At 39.3% G+C, this 19,799-nt stretch overlaps 2 protein-coding genes and 1 pseudogene across 2 annotated transcripts; all 3 read left to right on the top strand.

The window, feature by feature from the left end:
* The first annotated feature begins 722 nt into the window (after positions 1–722).
* Positions 723–4,149, top strand: LOC116264970 (cytochrome P450 72A397-like). The gene is made up of 5 exons (XM_031645456.2): positions 723–1,047; positions 1,362–1,582; positions 2,529–2,773; positions 2,894–3,269; positions 3,424–4,149. Exons 1-5 carry the CDS (start codon positions 774–776, stop codon positions 3,847–3,849), a joined length of 1,542 nt encoding a protein of 513 aa, XP_031501316.1. The 5' UTR covers positions 723–773; the 3' UTR covers positions 3,850–4,149.
* A 4,419-nt stretch (positions 4,150–8,568) lies between these two features.
* Positions 8,569–10,283, top strand: LOC116263551 (cytochrome P450 72A15-like; annotated as a pseudogene).
* A 4,954-nt stretch (positions 10,284–15,237) lies between these two features.
* Positions 15,238–19,048, top strand: LOC116263549 (laccase-1). Its single transcript, XM_031643288.2, has 5 exons — positions 15,238–15,442; positions 15,532–15,683; positions 15,961–16,202; positions 16,308–16,436; positions 17,651–19,048. Exons 1-5 carry the CDS (start codon positions 15,323–15,325, stop codon positions 18,805–18,807), a joined length of 1,800 nt encoding a protein of 599 aa, XP_031499148.2. The 5' UTR covers positions 15,238–15,322; the 3' UTR covers positions 18,808–19,048.
* The last annotated feature ends 751 nt before the right edge of the window (positions 19,049–19,799 follow it).

Here is a 19,799-nt window from a genome sequence, read left to right as displayed (position 1 = left end):
AAAACCTTGGAACTTAACCACTCAGGCTTACAAGGAACAAAAGCATAGGCAAAATTGAAATTGATACATAATATTGTTCGATTTAACATTCTTCGCGTTCTCCTCTTATCACTAGCTCAAGTTAAGTTGCATTTACTTATGAATGCCTTCAAACTAAGAGGAAAGTTTTTTGTCAAAAAGGACTACTTTTTATACGAAGATTTAAACAAACTAAGGATGAAATAAGTAAACTTCTATTAACTTAAAGAATAAAAATGTTGTAATTTAGTGAAAGAGGTTAACGTTGAAAGCAGCCACTGCTTATTTTTTTTGCAAACGTACAGTATCACCCTCAATATTCTGTTCCTTTCCGAATACCAAAATCCAGATTTATGAACCATAAAATTATATAATAATCACTTCAATTCCATATACTAGACATTGTGGCGTAACCATTACATTTGAGAAAGATGACTTTCAAAAACAAAGAAGAAAGAAACAGAAAAAGAGCTGGGAAGGAACAAAAATATCATTTGAATTGGTGAGAGTGAAGGTTGGTGGTGGCACGCAAGACACTCTTAGACAACTCTTTTCTTTTCTTGAGCGCTAAGATAAAATACCTCAGGGAGATGCCTAACGTTGACTGCATTGATTTGGAGCCGAGCATTAATTCTACGGCGTTCCCATCGTCACTTGTCACCACATGAACCAAGCGGAAAATTTTCCATAAATACTAGCCATGTGGTCGCCCGCCCCCATCAGCAGTCTCAGTAAGCCAAGGAATAACAGCATTCATGGCAGCTGCCGTGCTCCTTCTCCTGGCTTCTGTAGCTCTCTTCCTCTCGTGGGTGGTGGTGAAGACAGTATACTCTGTGTGGTGGAAGCCCAGGCAGTACGCAGAGGCCTTCAAGAGGCAGGGAATCCATGGCTACCCTTACAAACTCCTCGTAGGCAACATAAAGGAAGCAGCCACGATGCAAGAGAAAGCGTTGGCTAAGCCCATGGCCTTCTCTCATGACATAGCTCCACGAGTCGGGCCATTCTTTAAGGAATCCGTTGATAAACACGGTATGTTATAAGGCCGTAGGTCTCAACTCTTTATTCTTTAGCTATATGACCTGTGGCTCTGAACTTCACCAAGTTGACTGGGAGTTCGAAACTAATTAATGGCAGATAACCTTTGCCAATTCAAAGACTGCCAATATGCACTGGATGAGAAAAAAGAAGTTTCGTTCCGTCTTCAGTAATCAGATTCATGTCTTGTTATTTTTCTGCTATTTTACTTTCTTTTTGAAAGACGCCCATATATTGGGCCCCAATTTTGGCCTTTTAATCTTGTACTTCGTTTGATTCGAGTTTGATTCTTTATGGAACAAGTGCAGGAAGAATTTCTCTGACTTGGTTTGGGAAGACTCCGCAGCTAATCCTGCAGGATCCGGAGATGGTAAAAGAAGTCCTTTCCAACAAATTTGGGCACTTCTCCAAGGCCCCTCAGCCGGCCCAGGTGAAGATGCTGGCGTGGGGCCTCGCCAACTTGAACGGTGAACAATGGGCAGTCCAGAGAAGGCGCATCAGTCCTGTTTTCCATTTGGAAAAACTCAAGGTTTGAACGATTAATGTAGCTGTCTATATAATTCTTCTTCTTCTTCTGAACCCTTATTTGGCAGAAAATTTATTTTGTTGTATAAGACAGATACCTTAGAGGCATGTTTTTTGAAAAGATGGGCATAGGACCCAGTTTCTCACCTAAATCGTCAAACTCAATTTCATGTGAACGCATTTAGTGTTTAGTTCCAAAAGATGTCAAGAAGAGGTCAGTCCACCTTGAACCGAAGACCTTCAAGTTGAAGAAGGTTCAGTGTTCAGTGTCCGCTGTGATCCTACATGGGCGTATTCTATAGTCTATAGTAGTTGTAACCACAGCTCGCTTGTGTATTTGAAGAACGAAAGGGAAAAATGAACCACTTTACCACGGTTTAGTAATCAGTTATAGTATTTATTGATTTTGATATGGATCAGTTGCCTACTTAGTAAGACTGAGTAAACAATAATTCAATGCAAATATAAGAGTTATTTGGGAACTGATTGAGGTTCCACATCTTAAGAACATGCTCATTAATAGCTTGGTCCCTGAAGTTGTTCTTCTCATTTGTTTAAAACGAAAGGAATAGAGATAACTACTTTTTGAAAATGACTTTCAAGAAATCACTACTTTGTTAGAATTGAGGCAGAGAATTATGATCTTCATATGGAATTTTCTTTGTTACCTTACTGACCACACCTTTCTAGTCAAATGTGTAGTATCTGACTGAGTACTGGATTTTGTTGCAAGTAGGCAGACAAATATTAATATTTACTGTTATTATTAGTTGGCTTTTACTATGAAAAAGTGGTGAGCCCTTTTCCTGTGGGGCTCATACTTAATTGGTATCCAATTTATACAGGAAAAGTAGTTATAGATGATCCTATTGTCAGTGAGACAGAGCTTTCAATTTTTACGGCCTTACATCTATAGATCTTTCATTTCGGCTTTGGTTTCGGGTGAGTAGGGAATGCTGCCGTCATTCTCCACTAGCTGCAGTGAGCTGGTCCAGAGGTGGGAAAAATCAATTAGTCCCAAAGGATCGTGTGAGTTGGATGTGTGGAACGAACTTCAGAATCTTACTGGAGATGTCATTTCTAGGACTGCCTTTGGCAGTAACTATGATGAAGGCAAGCAGATATTCCAAATGCAGAAGGAACAAGCAGAGCTAGTGATTCAAGCCATCAGAAGAATTTATATACCTGGATCAAGGTAAAATATGTACCGTCCTTGATAACATTCTTTCAGAACTAATTTAATTACAAATTAGTTTGTAAGAGAATACAATATTGAAAACTTAACATATGCTAATGTCATGTGCGTATAAAATAGGTTTTTACCCACCAAGGAGAACAAGAGGCAGAAGGAGCTGAACAGAAAGGTTATATCCCTGCTTAATAACATAATTGAGAAGAGAGAGAAGGAAATGCAGTTGGGGATAGCTAAAAATGATGATCTGTTGGGCATATTGTTGGAATCAAACAAGAGCCATCGTGAGCATGGGGACAAGGGAATGACAAGAAAGGAAGTCATAGAGGAGTGCAAGCTCTTCTACTTTGCTGGTCAGGAGACAACTTCAGTGTTGCTAACATGGACCATGGTTCTGCTCTCCATGTACCCTAGCTGGCAGATGCATGCGAGGGAGGAGGTTCTTCAAGTTTGTGGAAAGAACATCCCCTCTTTTGACAGCTTAAGCCACCTGAAGACTGTAAGTATGCTCTTGATTGTTCAAGTAATTGGTTGTGCCTTCACCAAATTCTAATAGAATTACTGTGTTTAAGCTTCTTTAGCAAGCTCTATCCGAGCCTACTTTGAATATTTAGCACAAATATGTACATTTCATATATGATCTAATATTGCAGGTCACCATGATTCTGAACGAAGTTTTAAGACTATATCCACCTGCAACTTTTATTGTTAGATACACTTACAAGACTGTAAAATTAGGAGACCTCATCCTCCCAGAAGGAGTTCGCCTGATTCTGCCATTGCTTCTGATCCACCATGATCACAAGCTCTGGGGCGATGATGCTGAAGAATTCAAACCAGAGAGGTTTTCGGAAGGAATTGCAAATGCATCCAAGAATCAATTGGCATTCCTTCCATTTGGTTGGGGTCCTCGGATCTGCATTGGCCAGACATTTGCACTGATTGAGGCTAAGATGGCACTTGCCATGATTCTGCAGCGCTTCTCCTTCGAACTGTCACCAACTTATGCTCATGCTCCACGCCAGATCATAACCCTTCAGCCTCAACATGGAGCTCAGATCATCCTGCATTCTATCTGAGAAAAGTACCACTACATAGCTTCCTCCACACTGTTGCCTGTCTAACTTTGCTATGTGCTTGGTTTGGTGCAAAGAGGAAGCAACTTGGCCTTCAGTTTCTACATAATCTACTATGATATAATGCATTGTAGTCAGCTACTCGAGCTAGATTCGCTAAAACAAAATGCTTGGAATTGGTAATAGTCCAATTTTTGCTTGTGCAGATAAAGATTGCAACTATGGATAACATGTCTAATGGGTGAATATTATCACTGTTGTAGATAGCAATAAAATCTTGGAAAATCGTCCTAAGTTCTCTAATATTTTCATCTCTTGTAGCAAACTTTTGCGTGCTTCCTCTATAATTGAAATAAATCATGGTCCCATTAGAGGCAAATTTGTATATACCAATTACAAAGATCGCAGATATATATAATAAATCTAACAACTGACTATTATTCCTACATAACAATAAAATTCCAAAAATTAAATAATCAGAGGTTCTCCATTTTCATATTTTCTAGCAGGATTTAGGAACACCTATTCCATCCATCACTATAAAACCCCAAGGGTGAGTTTGTTTTACCACGGATCTAAGATTTGCGGTGATCTGAAATCGGATCCATGGATTTAAGGTCTGACCCCCTCACAGATGACTTTAAATTTATGGTTTCTTAGATCTAACGTTGATTTAAGATCCACGTTACTGAGATCCTTTTAATGCAGCATTAGGTCTAAGAGGCAATCAAACACAACCTAGAGGATTCTTGACTACTTTAATCTTCTAGAACTTATGTAGATGTTACCAACCAAAGCTTATATGCGCCTCTTGCTATAAGCCCATGGCCAAGGCTATAAGCCCACGGCCTTCTCTCGTGGCACAGTTCCTCGAGTCGATTCCCTTCGAAGCTGTAGACAATCTGTTGCCTTCAATAAGAGGGTGAATTGGTCAGGACTTCTAGATTTTAGTTTCAATCCCATTCTTGTTAAGCTTATCAGGTTACAAACATCTCAGAACAACTGCTTTTATCTTCTTTTTTGCCGATTAAAATTCTGATTCTGGTGCTTTGTTGCTGTAAAAACAAGGAGTTCCTGGATGCTGAATACTGCAGGTAGAATGTCTCACCTGGTTAGGGGAAGATGCTGCAACTGGTCCTTATGAATACAGAGATGGTAAAAGAAACTTGTTACCAACTAGTGATCAGGATGGGCAGCCAGGAGAAGCACATCAATCCTGGTTTCCATTTGGAAAAGTTGACTTGAACGTCTGCACTAGTGATCTTTCTCTTTTCCTCTCCCCGCTGAATCTAGATCTTTACTGACTCTCTGTGCCATGAGAAGCACCTCATTTGAGCGGGGAATTTTGTCAGAAATTTCAGAGAATCTGCTTCACGCAGAGAGAGTATATTCTGATTCAATATGGAGATATCTTTTCGAAAGAAATATTCAAGGCCCAACCCTTTCACTGCGACATTGAAAGAGAGCAGTTGATTAATTAGTTAATTTCATGTTTAAGATCAACGTACAATTTCATGATCAAGATCAACGTACAATTTCATGATTAAGATCAATTTGGAAAAGAAAAGGTTTTGCCTAATTGGTCATGCAATAGGAAATGTGATTGGTCCTGAATCAGCAAGTCTCTCTAGATTTTCTTAACATTATTTTTTTTTCTGTAGTAATTACGTGGCTATTGAAACATGTATTATATATATATCCATTAAAGTTTAAATTTTTTATTTTTTAAAACACCATAAATCACTACTAAAGTCACTATAAATCATCGCTATTCATAAGTAAGCTTGGGCGTTGGGTTGGGTACCCGATGAGTACTTGGAACCCGGCCCAACTCTCAGACCCCAAAAAAAGGCATTGTGCTGGCCTTGGTGGGCGCCTTGCTTGGCCTGATCAATTTTTTTAAACATTAATTTTTTTTGTTTTTATATGTAATTATAATATTTTATTACCATTAATTATTTTTATATATTATTGTATATTAAAATATATATTTTTGCAGGACTTGTGTTTCGGATGTGGGGCCAGCCATATGCTCAGGCCTACTCATAACCCATGGTTAATACGAATTAAGTGATTATAATTTAACAACAAATTTTTAAAGTTTACAATCGCACAGCATGTACCCAAACCCATATTTCTATAGGGACGACTCAAGGAGTCGATCGGTTGGAAACTGGTAAAAAATTTACAAAAAAAAAATCTAAACAAAATAAATGCAAAGAATAATTAAAAAGAAAATTTTCTTAAAGTATTAAAAAATTAATTAATAAACCAACATGGCACCTTTGAATGGGCCTTGGAATCAAATGCTTAGGGTATTGCCAAACAGTATTCTAAACATTGGTTCTTGAACTGAACTGGTAAGGATGCCGATTCAGTTGATTTGTGGATTGGCAAAATTACTTAAAAAATCAATTTTTAAAAAAACTTAATTGATTAATTCAATTAAGCAACTTAAAAATAAACACTTTTATTTAAAAGGTGACTCTCTTGGATCGGCCACTGAATCGGATCGGTTAATACAATCGAACTTTGTTAAGATGATTACGTTAGGTAGGCGATTTTGAGGCATAAGTGGATCCTAGTGATATTGAAATTGAACTATTGGTCTTCATGATTCAAATTGGAGCCCAAATTCATATCCTATTGGCCGATATCTAGTTAGGCGAATGACTCGAATGCACTAGTGGCGCCAGAAATTTTTTCTGGTGGGAGCACTCATTCAATTTCTTTATTTTTTTTACATATTAACATGTATATTAAAATAATTTTGTGAGGCTGGTGTGGGCAACTGTCTACACCAGCCACCATGTGGCTACGCCACTGCCCGAATGGCCCATATAGCCTGCACTCTGTGTATCTCCAACTTAATTAGGTTTGGATCTAGACATCTTTGGATCCTACATAATTCCAACTGTTTGATTGACGGCCGGAGTTGGAAATTGAAACTATAACATGTTGTCCAGGGAAAACGAAAACCATGTTTGACCACTGCTGGGAAAATTTTTAAAGCAAAGGCTCAACTTGAAGATACTTCCAAGCTTAAATTAACAAGAGCTTGCACATTTTCCTTGTCATCAAATAGTTTTTTTTTTGGGTTTGGTGAAAAAGGTTTTTTAATTAATTTTTTAAATTAAAACCTAATCAGTAGGCCCTCAGAAGTAAACAACTCTCATCCTCTTGTCCCTTCCCCTTCCTTTGCCCTTTCCTTGCTCCCAAAGTCTTCGGCTACGACGGCTTTCACAGTGGTTGATACCAAAGGTTGTGTTTGATAGCCTTTCGTCCGAAATCCGACGCTGCTTTTGAAGTTTTGATACATAAGAATATCCCAGTTTAAGCAAACACAAGATCTCAAATCCATTCTATATACAAAAAAAAAAAAACAAGCATTTAAGGTCCGAATGGAGAAGGTCTGACCTTAAATTCATGGATTTGAGAACTTCGGCTATCTCATATCACTGCCAATTTGTGATATGTGGTAAACAAACACAGCCATGTATGGATCCAAGTGGGAATTAGCATTCCACCAATTACTCATCCAACTAGCTAAACCAGTGAAACTTAACCATTCAGCCTTACAAAGAACAAAAGCATAGTCAACATTGAAATTGTTATATTATATTGTGCAACTTAACATTCCTCCCATTTTCCTCTTATCACTAGCTCAAGTTAAGTTGTATTTAGTCATAAATGCCTTCAAACTAAGAGGAAAGTTTTTGTTAAAAAGGAGCATATTTTAATAAGAGTCATACCTTTTACAAGAACATTTAAACAAGGGATGAAGTAAACTTTTCTTAACTTAGTGATAGAGCTTAACGTTGAAAACAGCCACCGTTTATTTTTGGCAAGGGCGCAGTGTCACCCTCAATATTGTGATCCTTTCTGAATGACAAAATCCAGATTTGTGAACCATAAAATGATATAATAACCATTTCAATTCCATATACTACACATGGTGGTAACCCATTTCATATCATAAAGATGGCATTGAATGTTCTTGTAAAAGGTATGACTCATATATATATATATATATATATATATATATATATATATATATATATATATATATATATATATATATATATATATATATATATATTGGTGTGGCACTAATTTAATATATTTAATTTTTATGGGACACTTATATATATAAACATTCAAATATATTAAAACATTAGCATAATATTAAAACAATTTTGTGAGACCGTCACTGCTGACAATCATTTCAAAAAGATGGCATTCAAAAACAAGGAAAATAAAGGAAGAGAGAGAAAAGAGCTGAGAACGAACTTAATCGTACAATGCCCACGTCCAAAGATACTGTTAGTGCAATAATTGGGGTGAGGTTGGTAGGTGGTTAATTTTTATTTTAAATTTAAAAAACATCAATTTTTTATATTAAACAACATTGCTAAACAGGTTGTAGGTTGTGTTTGTTTTATGGTGGATTTAAATATGTGTGATCTGAGACCTTAGAATCTTACGTCTATGAATTTAAGATCGGACTTTCCTCCTCTTCTCTTTCCAATCTATTAAATTCATAGATTTTAACACGTAGTATGGATATTGAAATGGATCTTTCAAAACATAAACCTTGAATTTCCGCAACCCAAGAAAAATCCGTCACCTTGAAGCCGAAGTTTGGGCTCCTTAGAAACTACCAGAGGAAAACAGAAGGCTAACTGTGACTACTCGCTGCTCGGTTTGCGAACCGAGCATTATTTTGTCACCACGTGAACCAAATGAAAAATTTCGACATTAAATATCAACCCTGTGGTTGGGGCCTCTCCCACAAGCAGTGTCAGTAAGCCAAGGAAGAACAGCATTCATGGCAGCTGCCGTGCTCCTTCTCCTGGCTTCTGTAGCTCTCTTCCTCTCGTGGGTGGTGGTGATGACAGTATACTCTGTGTGGTGGAAGCCTAGGCAGTACGCAGAGTTCTTCAAGAGGCAGGGAATCCATGGCTACCCTTACAAACTCCTCGTAGGCAACTCGTGGAAAGAAGCCGCTATGCATGAGAAAGCAATGGCTAAGCCCATGACCTCTCATGACATAACTCCACGAGTCGAGCCCTTCTTTAAGGAAGCCGTTGATAAATACGGTATGTCATAAGGGCTTGAGGTCTCAATTCTTTATTCTTTCTATATATCCTGTGGCTCTGAACTTCACCAAGTTGATTGGGAGTTCGAAACTAATTAATGGCAGATACCCCACGCGAATTCGAAGGATGCCAATATGCAATGGATGAGAAAAAAAGAATTTTCATTTCGTCTTCAGTAATCAGATTCATGTATTGTTATTTTTCTGCTGTTTTACTTTCTTTCCAAAGACAGACAATATATTTGGCACCAACTTTGGTCTTTTAATCTTGTCCTCCTTTTGATTCGAATCTGATTCTTCCTGAAACGTTTGGTGATTTTGGAACAAGTGCAGGAAGAATTTGTCTGACTTGGTTTGGGAAGACTCCGCAGCTAATCCTGAAGGATCCGGAGATGGTAAACGAAGTCCTTTCCAACAAATTTGGGCACTTCTCCAAGCCTCCTCTGCCGGCCCAGGTGAAGATGCTGGGGTGGGGCCTCGCCAACTTGGACGGTGAACAATGGGCAGTTCAGAGAAGGCGCATCAATCCTGTTTTCCATTTGAAAAAACACAAGGTTTGAACGATCTAATATAGCTGTCTATGTAATTCTTTTTCTTCTTCTTCTGGACACTTATTTAATAAAAAATTATTCAATTTGACGGCCTTACATCTATAGATCTGTCATTTATTTACTTCGACTTTGGTTTCGGGTGAGTAGGGAATGCTGCCATCATTCTCCACTAGTTGCAGTGAGCTGGTCCAGAGGTGGGAAAGTTCAATTAGTCCCCAGGGATCGTGTGAGTTGGATGTGTGGAAGGAACTTCATAATCTTACTGGAGATGCCATTTCTAGGACTGCCTTTGGCAGTCACTATGATGAAGGCAAGCAGATATTCCAAATGCAGAAGGAACAAGCAGAGCTAGTGATTCAAGCCTCCAGAAGAATTTATTTTCCTGGATCAAGGTAAAATACGAACCGTCCTTGACAACATTCTTTCAGAATTAATTTAATTACAAATTAGTTTGTAGGAGAATACAATGTCCAAAACTTAACATATGCTAATGTTCTGTGGGTATAAAATAGGTTTTTGCCGATCAAGTTGAACAAGAGGCAGAGGGAGCTGAACAGAAAGGTTATATCCCTGCTTAATAACATAATTGAGAATAGAGAGAAGGAAATGCAGTTGGGGATAGCTAAAAATGATGATCGTTAGGCATATTGTTGGAATCAAACAAGAGCCACCGTAATCATGGGAACAAGGGAATGACAAGAGACGAAGTCATAGGGGAGTGCAAGCTCTTTTACTTTGCTGATACGGAGTCTGCTTCTGCGTCAACGTTTAGACCTAAATGTCAGTAAGTATACATTTTCACGACGTCCAGTCAGTTAAAAGAAGTCTTTATCGACAGGTGGAGCTATTGTGTCGCTGAAGTTTCATCTTTACCAAAACATTACAGGTTTTGCGTCGATGAAAGTTTTCACATTGAAAATTAACGATGTCTAGTTGAGTGCATCGGTAAAACATACATGTATCTCATTTTATCGGCACGTGATATTCACCGCGTCATTGAAATGTATCTTTATTGGAACATTACTGACGCGGGTATCTACTTTGATCAACATGTTGATTACGAACGTTTTTTCATCTACGCTCTTTAGATGTCAGTAAGTGCCACAATAACATTACCAATGATTTTTAGTAATGCCTTTACCAATGTGCTGTACGTGTCGGTAAAGGCTTATCCGACTTATTACCTCCACCCAAACCCTTTTTCTCCTTCCTTCTTCTTCTTTCTCTTTTTTTTTCCCTTTCCCTTATAGGTGATTTTCTGACAAGCTCTTCTTCTTCATCGTGTTTTTGGATTGCTTGAAGGCTGAAAAGGTTGATTCCTCAATCTCATCTTTCATTTTTTCTAATTTTATATGATTTAAATTTATAACATGCTTGTAAGTTATATATCAAAATTTTTCTAGTAGTACCTTCAATTTGATATATTAATTACATAAAATCTCTATAGAATCACAAAACCTCTATTTTTTTCTTAATTTTTGTTATTGTCAGATTCTAGTGCATTGAGGCTGGATTTCAGCATCAAATTTGAACAATGTCTAACTCAGTACACGTATACTTATTTGTAGATTATTAGTTTGATTGGTTCTCATTTTTATGGTTTTTTTAGATATTTGAATGTTTTTGGTTCCTAGCCTTTTTAGCCATCCACCAAGTGTTCGACCAATTATTTAAACAAGTGAAAAGTTATATTTTTCTTGAACCACTTGGATTCTAGTATCATTTAAAAATTATGTAGCTTGTTACAATGCTGTATGGCACAATAAGTATTTTGTTAATGATATTTGAGTTAAGGATAGAATGATATTTATGTTGCATATATGTTAAAGGTATCATTTTTTGACGTTATTTGAAAGATGTAGTTTTATCCAAATAAAATGTTTAAGTTCTTGTTTGAAAGATTGTATGACGAACTACACAAAGAGTATTCATTTCCATGAATCAGAAACCAAATGGTTGAAATTTATTATTGACAAGCTGACAAGGAAGAAGATGATATGGGTTGGGATAGGGATGACAAGCATGCAATATTTGCTATTAATTGATATGTTTATATCTATTATGACTTTCATTGTATAAATCCATTTTATATGAATTCATTCTTTTCTTGTTGTACATATTCTTTTATGGTTGTAATTTTATATTTTGTTTGAAACTCATGTAATGTTTGTATTCTTTATGTGGTATAGATGAAGAGTACATATAGGAGAAGACATGTCATGCGCTTTGCCTAAGACCTTGTATGAGCTGAAAAAGGATCCTAGGCCATGTTTCTAAGGACTCAGCCTCATTTGATAAAACTCAGTTTGCCGTTATTCATAAACCCATCAACTAATGAAGTTGTTTTGTTCCTTAGAGGTTTGGTGCAATGGATGGGGCGGGAGCTGGTAGGTGGTCAGTTTTATTTTGAACTCTTAGGGCATCAGCATCTTATGTTGCAAAAGGAAAACATTGATATGCAAGTTGAAGCATAGTAGGAGTATTGTCTTGAAACACCAAAGGGCAGCCTGGAGAGGATGGGGAGAGGGTGGGAATTTCGGCCCTCTTGGGTGGTAGGTAGGGGTGAACACGAGTCGAGTCGAGTCGAGCCCGAGTTCAGTCAACTCGAGCTCGGCTCAAGCTGAAGAATAGCTCGACGAAAGCAACTCAAGCTCGACTTGGCAGTTATGTGTTAAGTTCGAGCTCGACTCGATTAAGGCTCGACAAACTCGATTGAATAGAACTGATATTCATCGTTACATGTTAAGCTCGAGCTCGACTCGATTAAGGTTCAACTAACTCGTAAACTCGTTTGAATATATCGACTTGATTAAGGCTCAAGTTCGACTTGGCAGTTACGTGTTAAGCTCGAACTCGTTCACGAGCAGATCTTTAACGAGTAACTCGAACTCATTCACGAGCCGAACTTTAATGAGTCGAGCTCGAGTAGCTCGACTCGTTATTCACCCCTAGTGATAGGATGAAATACTCCTCCTAAGCTCCTACTCAATCAACTAATGAAGTTGTTTTTGTGCTGCTTTAAGTAGGTGGCATAAACGAAGTTGAAGCAAATAAGCTTATCTCAGGTCTTGGTAAAAGTTTCCATAAACGACCTAGGAAAACTGCATTCCTTTCTTGGATGTATGAAAGTATCAACCTTGTTGACAGCACATGTGGAATTCTTGATCGGGAAAAAATGACCGAGCCCGAGGCAGCTATTACCCCTGCTGTTGCCAACTCTCCCGTTTCTAAGGTGGAAGAGACTCAGGCATCGGTCAATGATCATATTAAATGTATAAATATTATTAAAGCATCGCAACAATGTGTAATCTTGACAAGACCAAATATAGCTTTTTAATGAATAAATCGTGCCAATTCATGCATCAACCAACTCAAGCACATTGGAAATATGCAAGAATATCCTTCATTATCTGGTAGACACTTTGTAGCACTATGACCGAAACTAGTCAAATCGGAATTCCCTTAGATTGTCTCCTTTCCAGGTGATTGGGTAAGACGCGTAGACAATAGAAGATCAACAAATGGGTATATCACGTTCATGGGATCCAATCTAGTTTCAAGGAAATCTAGAAAACAGCACACCATGTTAAGATAATGAAAAAGAGGCTGAAGACAAAACTCTGATTAGAGCCGCATCTGATGAGTTAGCAGGAATCGATGCAGACCATCCTAAGAAAATTACAAGTGAAAGAGAAGAAGAGACTATCATATTATGGTCGGACAACTTGGGGGCCAAATGGCTTGTAGCAATTTCACGACAGAACAATGCATATAGAGATAGACTTCCACTTCACTAATCAAGAATACAGAATTCAATTCATCAATATCAAGAATCAGGTTGCGGACATTCAAACGAAGACATTACCTGGGCCAGAATTTCGTGCTGACATAAACAAGTCGGATCTTTAGTAGATTGACCTTTTGCTTCAACAAAAAACTTTCTCAATACTCACCACGAGCTAGCTTTAGCTTAGCCGGGCTGAGCTCAAGTAGATGAACTTGATTTGATCGCTCAAAACGAGCTTGAGCCATGTCTTTCAAGCTAGGTTCCAGTCAAGCTCAAGCTGGACCAACTTAGCTCGTGAACTATGTAGAATAAGGCATCCAAACATATGCTTCCAGTCAAGCTCAAGCTGGACCAACTTAGCTCGTGAACTATGTAGAATAAGGCATCCAAACATATGCTGCCACCTCTTCTCAGATCATGAAGCGCAAACCCCAGTTTGCCTTTCTTTTCTTTTTGCTATAAATCAAACTTAAACCTGATATCTTTTGTATTGATAACCCTACCCGATTTGAGATCTAATTCATTGCTAACCCCTAACTGTGCACTCTTGAACCTTGGTCAAGGATAGGAGAGACTCCAGCTATCAAGAAAATGATTGTGATTGCCCTTGACTTAACCAAATGATGAAAAGGTCCCCTATGGTTTTGGATGGCTGCTTAGCCATCATGTTGGCACCAGGCTTGTATTGGGTCCTTTGACCTCTTTTTAAAGTCTTGCTCCATACTGGGTTGTCATGCAATTACATACACAAAAGTTTATGAACACTAAGATCACATTTCTCATGCGTCCACACATATTGGATTTAATGAAACTATGACTGGCTACAGGTCTATCTATTGAAATTGACAGACCGCAGACTGGATTCCAGCCCCAGCAAATCGAGCACATTAATTGTATGGTCGACGAAGCTTACGCCCTACTTGATGTAAATCTGTGTTAACTCAGTTTGAACATGTAGAAGTGCTCAACAAGATTTACTTATGTCAAACAGCAAATCGTGATTTTCAGATCCCAAGAACATGAATTTTATGAGTCATGAAGTTGTCATTTTATGAATGATAGTTGAAAAAAATCTGTTTACATGTTACAAATGTATAGCCCAAGATATCGACTGTTTCCGCTGCGGAAGTGTAATATAATGAAGAAAGAGCGTAGCCAGTAGACATGAAACATGATTATCTATGAGAGATTAAACGAAGGCACGCCATGAACAGATAAAAAATCCAAGGGGTAGACGGGGACAGAAGAACTGAGTAGTTGTAAATTCCACAGTACCTACAAATAACAAATATATATATATATATATATACAAATAACAAATATATATATATATATACAGAAGTTGGTATCTTTATCAAGGATAAAAACTGTAAAAGGTTATAATGATGGTTTCTGGAGGCAATGCGAGGTACTAACTAGGCTTTGCCCTTAAACTAGCAAAAATTTGTCACCAGTTCACACTTCAGAGTGGAGATGAATCTCAGTGAGAACCATGGTGCATTATATTTTTAATGTGCTATCAGCCACCTAGACAGTAGACATCATAAATAGTTATTATACATCAAGTATTATCTAACCGAACGTGTTACTTTGGATGGACTCAGTGAATATCGACTGAATTGTAGAGCTCTTCTTTGCAACACTGTTTCTGCCTTGTGGATGATGTATGTCTCTGGGTTATACAAATGTATTCAAAGATGCAAACTTTCTAACGAGTAGGGAACTTGCTAGGCGAATTCCTGTCATGTCCCAACCAACCATTGGGGTCTAAAGACACATTATATTATAGGCCCTCGAGTTTGTGAAAGGAAAAGTGAAAAGGGATCATAAGAGAAAAGGAAAGAAAATAAAAATGCTGGCACTATATGATGACCTATGAGTGGCATAGACTTAAAGAACAAGCAGTCAGAGACGAAAACCTTGGGTCTCGTCCCCCTGCATGGTTTTCAAGGGGATGCACTTCAGCCTATAAGAAGCACTTGCAAGGCATTGAGCTATCTTAACAGCAGATTACTCTTTCTTCTTCCTTTGGAACTGAAAATGGTGCTGCACTGTGACGATTGCGGTACAAGGCCATGCAATCTCCAATGCTTGGTGTTCATGCTTTGTGCTTTATCTGTGGTAGCATTTTCAAAGCCGATAAGGCAATTTAGTTTCAATGTAAGAATCCACACAAGTCTTCCTTTGATTAAAATTGGATGCATGCTGCTTCCTGCTTCGATCCATTCAATTGTTGCAGAACTTTGTAGGTTGAATGGAAGACTATCACGAGGATTTGCCACACCAAGCCTCTTCTAACAGTCAATGGCCAGTACCCAGGCCCAACTATAGCTGTCCAAGAGGGTGATGAGGTCGCCATCAAGGTGACAAACAGGGTAGCAGACAACACTACCATCCACTGGTTAGTAACTCCAATATCAACAGCCAAAGAAGATCATGAACATTTTGATTGTGTTGGCTTTCTTGAAGAAGTGCCACTTGGGGCAAGGAATCTCTTAGCCGCTCATCTTTCAAATAGACGATGAGGATTGCTGCTTCTAATTTCGCTGTTTGCATGAGAATGCATGAATATTTGATAATGTTTGTCATTTCCTTGTCACTATTAAAATCTCAGTTCTGTTTTCCTCTGTTACTTTGCTCCATAGAAAAGTTAAGCTTCTCTGTATTTTGTTGCCAAGGCATGGGATCAAGCAATTCAGAACCAGTTGGGCAGATGGGCCTGCGTATGTAACCCAGTGTCCCATTCAGACAAATCATTCATACACATATAGATTCAAGGTGACAGAACAAAGGGGAACTCTATTTTGGCACGCTCATCTTTCATGGCAGAGAGCATCAGTTCATGGGGCATTCGTCATCTACCCAAAAGCCCCATATCCATTTCCTTCTCATATTTCCGAGGAGTTTCCAATTCTATTAGGTACAAGGAGACTAGCTCCTGTTCCTGTTTCTTTCTTTTCGTGAGGGTTCTAGAAGAATTTCTTATCATGACTGTGTTCCTCGTTTGCCTCTTCAATTGTTGTAGGAGAATGGTGGAATCAAGATGTAATTGCCATTGAAGCAGACACTTTACTGTATGGAGGAGGCCCCAATGTCTCCGATGCGTACACCATCAATGGCTTACCAGGACCACTGTATCCTTGCTCCAAGAATGGTAAAGTTCATTCTAATCACTCAGAAACCCGTAATGAAACAGCCAATTTACTTCCAAAAAGTCGCACAATATATATGAAACAGTCACCGTCTTCGAATAACATGTCAGAACAGCTTCTTTCAAACTTATGCTGTTTTTTCAAGCTGGCAGCAATAACGAGAAAGCAAAAGGAACAGTACTGTTTATCTTTCTGAGAAAATCACTGCGTTTTGTTTCTTTTAGCTGTTTGACCTTCAGTGTGCATGAGTAATTCGAGTTTAAAGAAAAGATGGATCACATGCAACTGATATGAATGCATGCATGGTCATCCTTTTGTGATTTCTTTATGGTTGGTTTCTTTGCCAGAGAAAGGGCAATCAAGTTTGAGTCTGTAAATGATAGCAGCTGCTTAAAGAATGACAGAAAAGTTACCATGGAGCACTAAAGATGCTGCACGGATCCTCGCCCTGCCTTGACCTAGTAGTGAGGCAGGAACGCCAAAAAGCTCATCCTAAGTAGCTGCCCATAATTATGTACCAGGAGCCATTAAAATCCTAGCCTTTTTTAGATCCGACTAGCTGGCAAAAATGATTTTTCCAACAATAATTATATCCTCTAAGGGGCTTCCTAAGGAATGTCTTCTTCCTTTCATTTTTAAGTGGAAAAAGTGCTGTCCTGGTGATGCTAATGGATTTCCTAGGAATGTCTTTCTCTTTCATTTTCAAGTGGGAAAACGGCTTCCAGAAATGCCAGAAAATATTTCTTCCTGACTACAAGCAAAGGGCAAGCCGAGTGGATATGGACTGGATTCCCAAGTCCATCTTAGCTTTCTCTTTAAGAATTAAATTCAACTCCAGTTCCCGTATAACCTGAAGGTCAAACCGGAAACCAATCCAATAGAACTATGTATTAAAGAGGATCCTCAGACATGGGGAAAAACGAAAGATTATGGTTCAGATTCCAAAAATACAAACCAAGCCGAAACTACTTTTACTTTGCACATTTGTTAGACTTTCGTACATGATTATGGTATGAAATCTTTGTCACAAGTTCAAAGTCCACCCAGTGGGCAACAAAAGTTTCTCTGTGGTATAATGGCCGCAACAAGCAGATCGGTGGGGAGCTGGTATCCGGCATTTCTCAGACCCATACTGTGTTACCGCATCATCACCATCTTCCTTCCTGTTGTCTTCTCAGCTAAGCAACAATCAAGCGTTCTGCTGCTGCTTCTGCAGATACCTTCAGCATGCTCGTTGAACCAGGGAAGATCTACCTGCTCCGGGTGATCAACGCCGCCCTCAACGACGAGCTCTTCTTTGCTGTGGCAGAACACACGCTGACAGTGGTCGAGATCGACGCCACGTACACCAAGCCATTCACCACCACTGCAATCATGATAGCTCCTGGCCAGACCACGGCCGTTCTGCTCTCAACTCTGATCACCCCACCTCGGCAAGTGTTTGCAATGGCGGTCAGGCCATATGCGACTACTGTATTCCCGTTTGACAAAACTACAGCCATCGGCTTCGTGCAGTACACACCAACAGGAGCAGCAGTGCCAACACCAGCGTCCCCATCATCACTTCCACGGCCACCATCACCACCACCACCATCATCAATGTTCATATTTGAAGTGAAGCAGCTCCCACAAATGAGAGACACCCAATTTGCTACCAACTTTTCTGATAGCTTGCGCAGTCTCAACTCCATGCGGTACCCATGCAGAGTCCCTAATGAGGTAGACATGCGCCTGTTTCTAGCCGTCAGCCTCAACCTTCAAGATTGTCCTGCAAACCAGACATGCAAAGGCAAGAATGGCAGGAAGTTCTCTGCCTCTATCAACAACCAGTCATTTGTTGTTCAATCCGCACCACTTTCCATACTTGAAGCATACTATCGAAATGTATCCGGCATTTACTCCACCGGTTTCCCAAAGGTTCCTCTGTACCCTTACGACTTCACCAGGCGGCACCCGATCGGAACTGCCAACATGAATTCAGAGCCTGGAACGAAGCTTCTTCTTATTCCCTATGGGGCATCTGTGGAGGTGGTGCTGCAGGATACAAGTTTTGTGAATGCAGAGAACCATCCCATCCATTTTCATGGAAACAATTTCTTCATTGTAGCGCGTGGATTCGGGAACTTCGATTCTGAACTAAACTCGGAGAGCAGTTACAACCTGATTGATCCGCCGGAAAGAAATACGGTGGCGGTGCCAAGCGGCGGATGGGCAGTGCTGCGGTTCAAGGCACTCAACCCAGGCGTATGGTTTGTGCACTGTCACTTGGAGATACACACAACATGGGGTCTCGCCGTGGGCTTCATTGTGGAGAATGGAGCAACTCCTTCCCAATCCCTTTTACCGCCACCTGCCGATCTTCCTCCTTGCTGATGACCACCATCGATGTGATCAAGCCGTAGCATGTTACTACCGCTGTCAATCCCAAGCAATGACGAGTCATCTGTCAATTCCTTCAACTTCTGTCATCAATTTGAGGATTTGATATCAGTACCGTGTCATGTCGTTCACAGTGCATCACATATTATATGAAACACTAGAAAACAATTGGGTATATTTGAGAGCTGTTTGATCGACAGCAGATGATGTTACAATGCCAGTTGCCAATAAATGAAAGAGTACTTCGAAGCAGATAGCTAGAAGCATACATGTCAATGTCCGTGTTTTGCAGAATATTTTATAATGGCATGTGGGAAGCAGGAAGCCAATTGTCGAAATGCAGAATATAGATTTCCTTGTAGCTGGTTAGGATTCTTTTATGCCATAAGAGTTCGTTTAGTCGATGGCAATACGTCGCTCAAATTGAACCACATGAATCATCCTGAACTCATGAATCCATATCGTAAAGTCCCTGTGACTTTACTGAACTAGATATATAAGTGGTTATTTAAATTCTTTAACAGAACATAGTGAATGCTAAATTGGCTCACATTACACCAGATTATGCATGGAAAACAGACGAGATGGATAAAGTTGAAGCATATGATCTGATGAGTGGAAGAAAAAGAAAAAGAAACGTGAAACTCGATCATGGAGGAAGACGTTCCTCCTGGCGGCAACATTGTGATGGAGCCAATCAAGAAGGCGGTGAATGCCTTCAGAATCTTCATTCACGCCTTCAATGAGCCGATTCACCAAATAATTGCTATTGAACCGTCTTCTGTGCAAGCGTGTGCAGAACCCTTTTGCAACTTTGCAGGTTATATAAGCTAACGTTGGATACAAGCAGATTTCTGGATAATCATAATCCCTTCCCTTTCCTCTCCTCTACTCATGCTTGAAACCACCTTTGGATGACAACCTTTCAGCCCAATCCAAGCTCAACGGTGACATTGTAGTTTTCAGTGTATTTACCTACTTTTGTC

This window comes from Nymphaea colorata, chromosome 11 (genome assembly GCF_008831285.2).
Source record: "Nymphaea colorata isolate Beijing-Zhang1983 chromosome 11, ASM883128v2, whole genome shotgun sequence".
NCBI classification, from domain to species: domain Eukaryota; kingdom Viridiplantae; phylum Streptophyta; class Magnoliopsida; order Nymphaeales; family Nymphaeaceae; genus Nymphaea; species Nymphaea colorata.
This window is presented reverse-complemented; position numbering and strand designations above follow the sequence as displayed.

Coding starts and splice junctions, on each gene's coding strand:
- LOC116264970 (XM_031645456.2), top strand. CDS start 774: ATGGCAGCTGCCGTGCTCCTTCTCCTGGCTTCTGTAGCTCTCTTCCTC. Junction 1,583..2,528: donor TCCATTTGGAAAAACTCAAG/GTTTGAACGATT, acceptor TCGGGTGAGTAG/GGAATGCTGCCGTCATTCTC. Junction 3,270..3,423: donor GCTTAAGCCACCTGAAGACT/GTAAGTATGCTC, acceptor CTAATATTGCAG/GTCACCATGATTCTGAACGA.
- LOC116263549 (XM_031643288.2), top strand. CDS start 15,323: ATGGTGCTGCACTGTGACGATTGCGGTACAAGGCCATGCAATCTCCAA. Junction 15,443..15,531: donor TAAGGCAATTTAGTTTCAAT/GTAAGAATCCAC, acceptor AGAACTTTGTAG/GTTGAATGGAAGACTATCAC. Junction 15,684..15,960: donor GACAACACTACCATCCACTG/GTTAGTAACTCC, acceptor TTTGTTGCCAAG/GCATGGGATCAAGCAATTCA.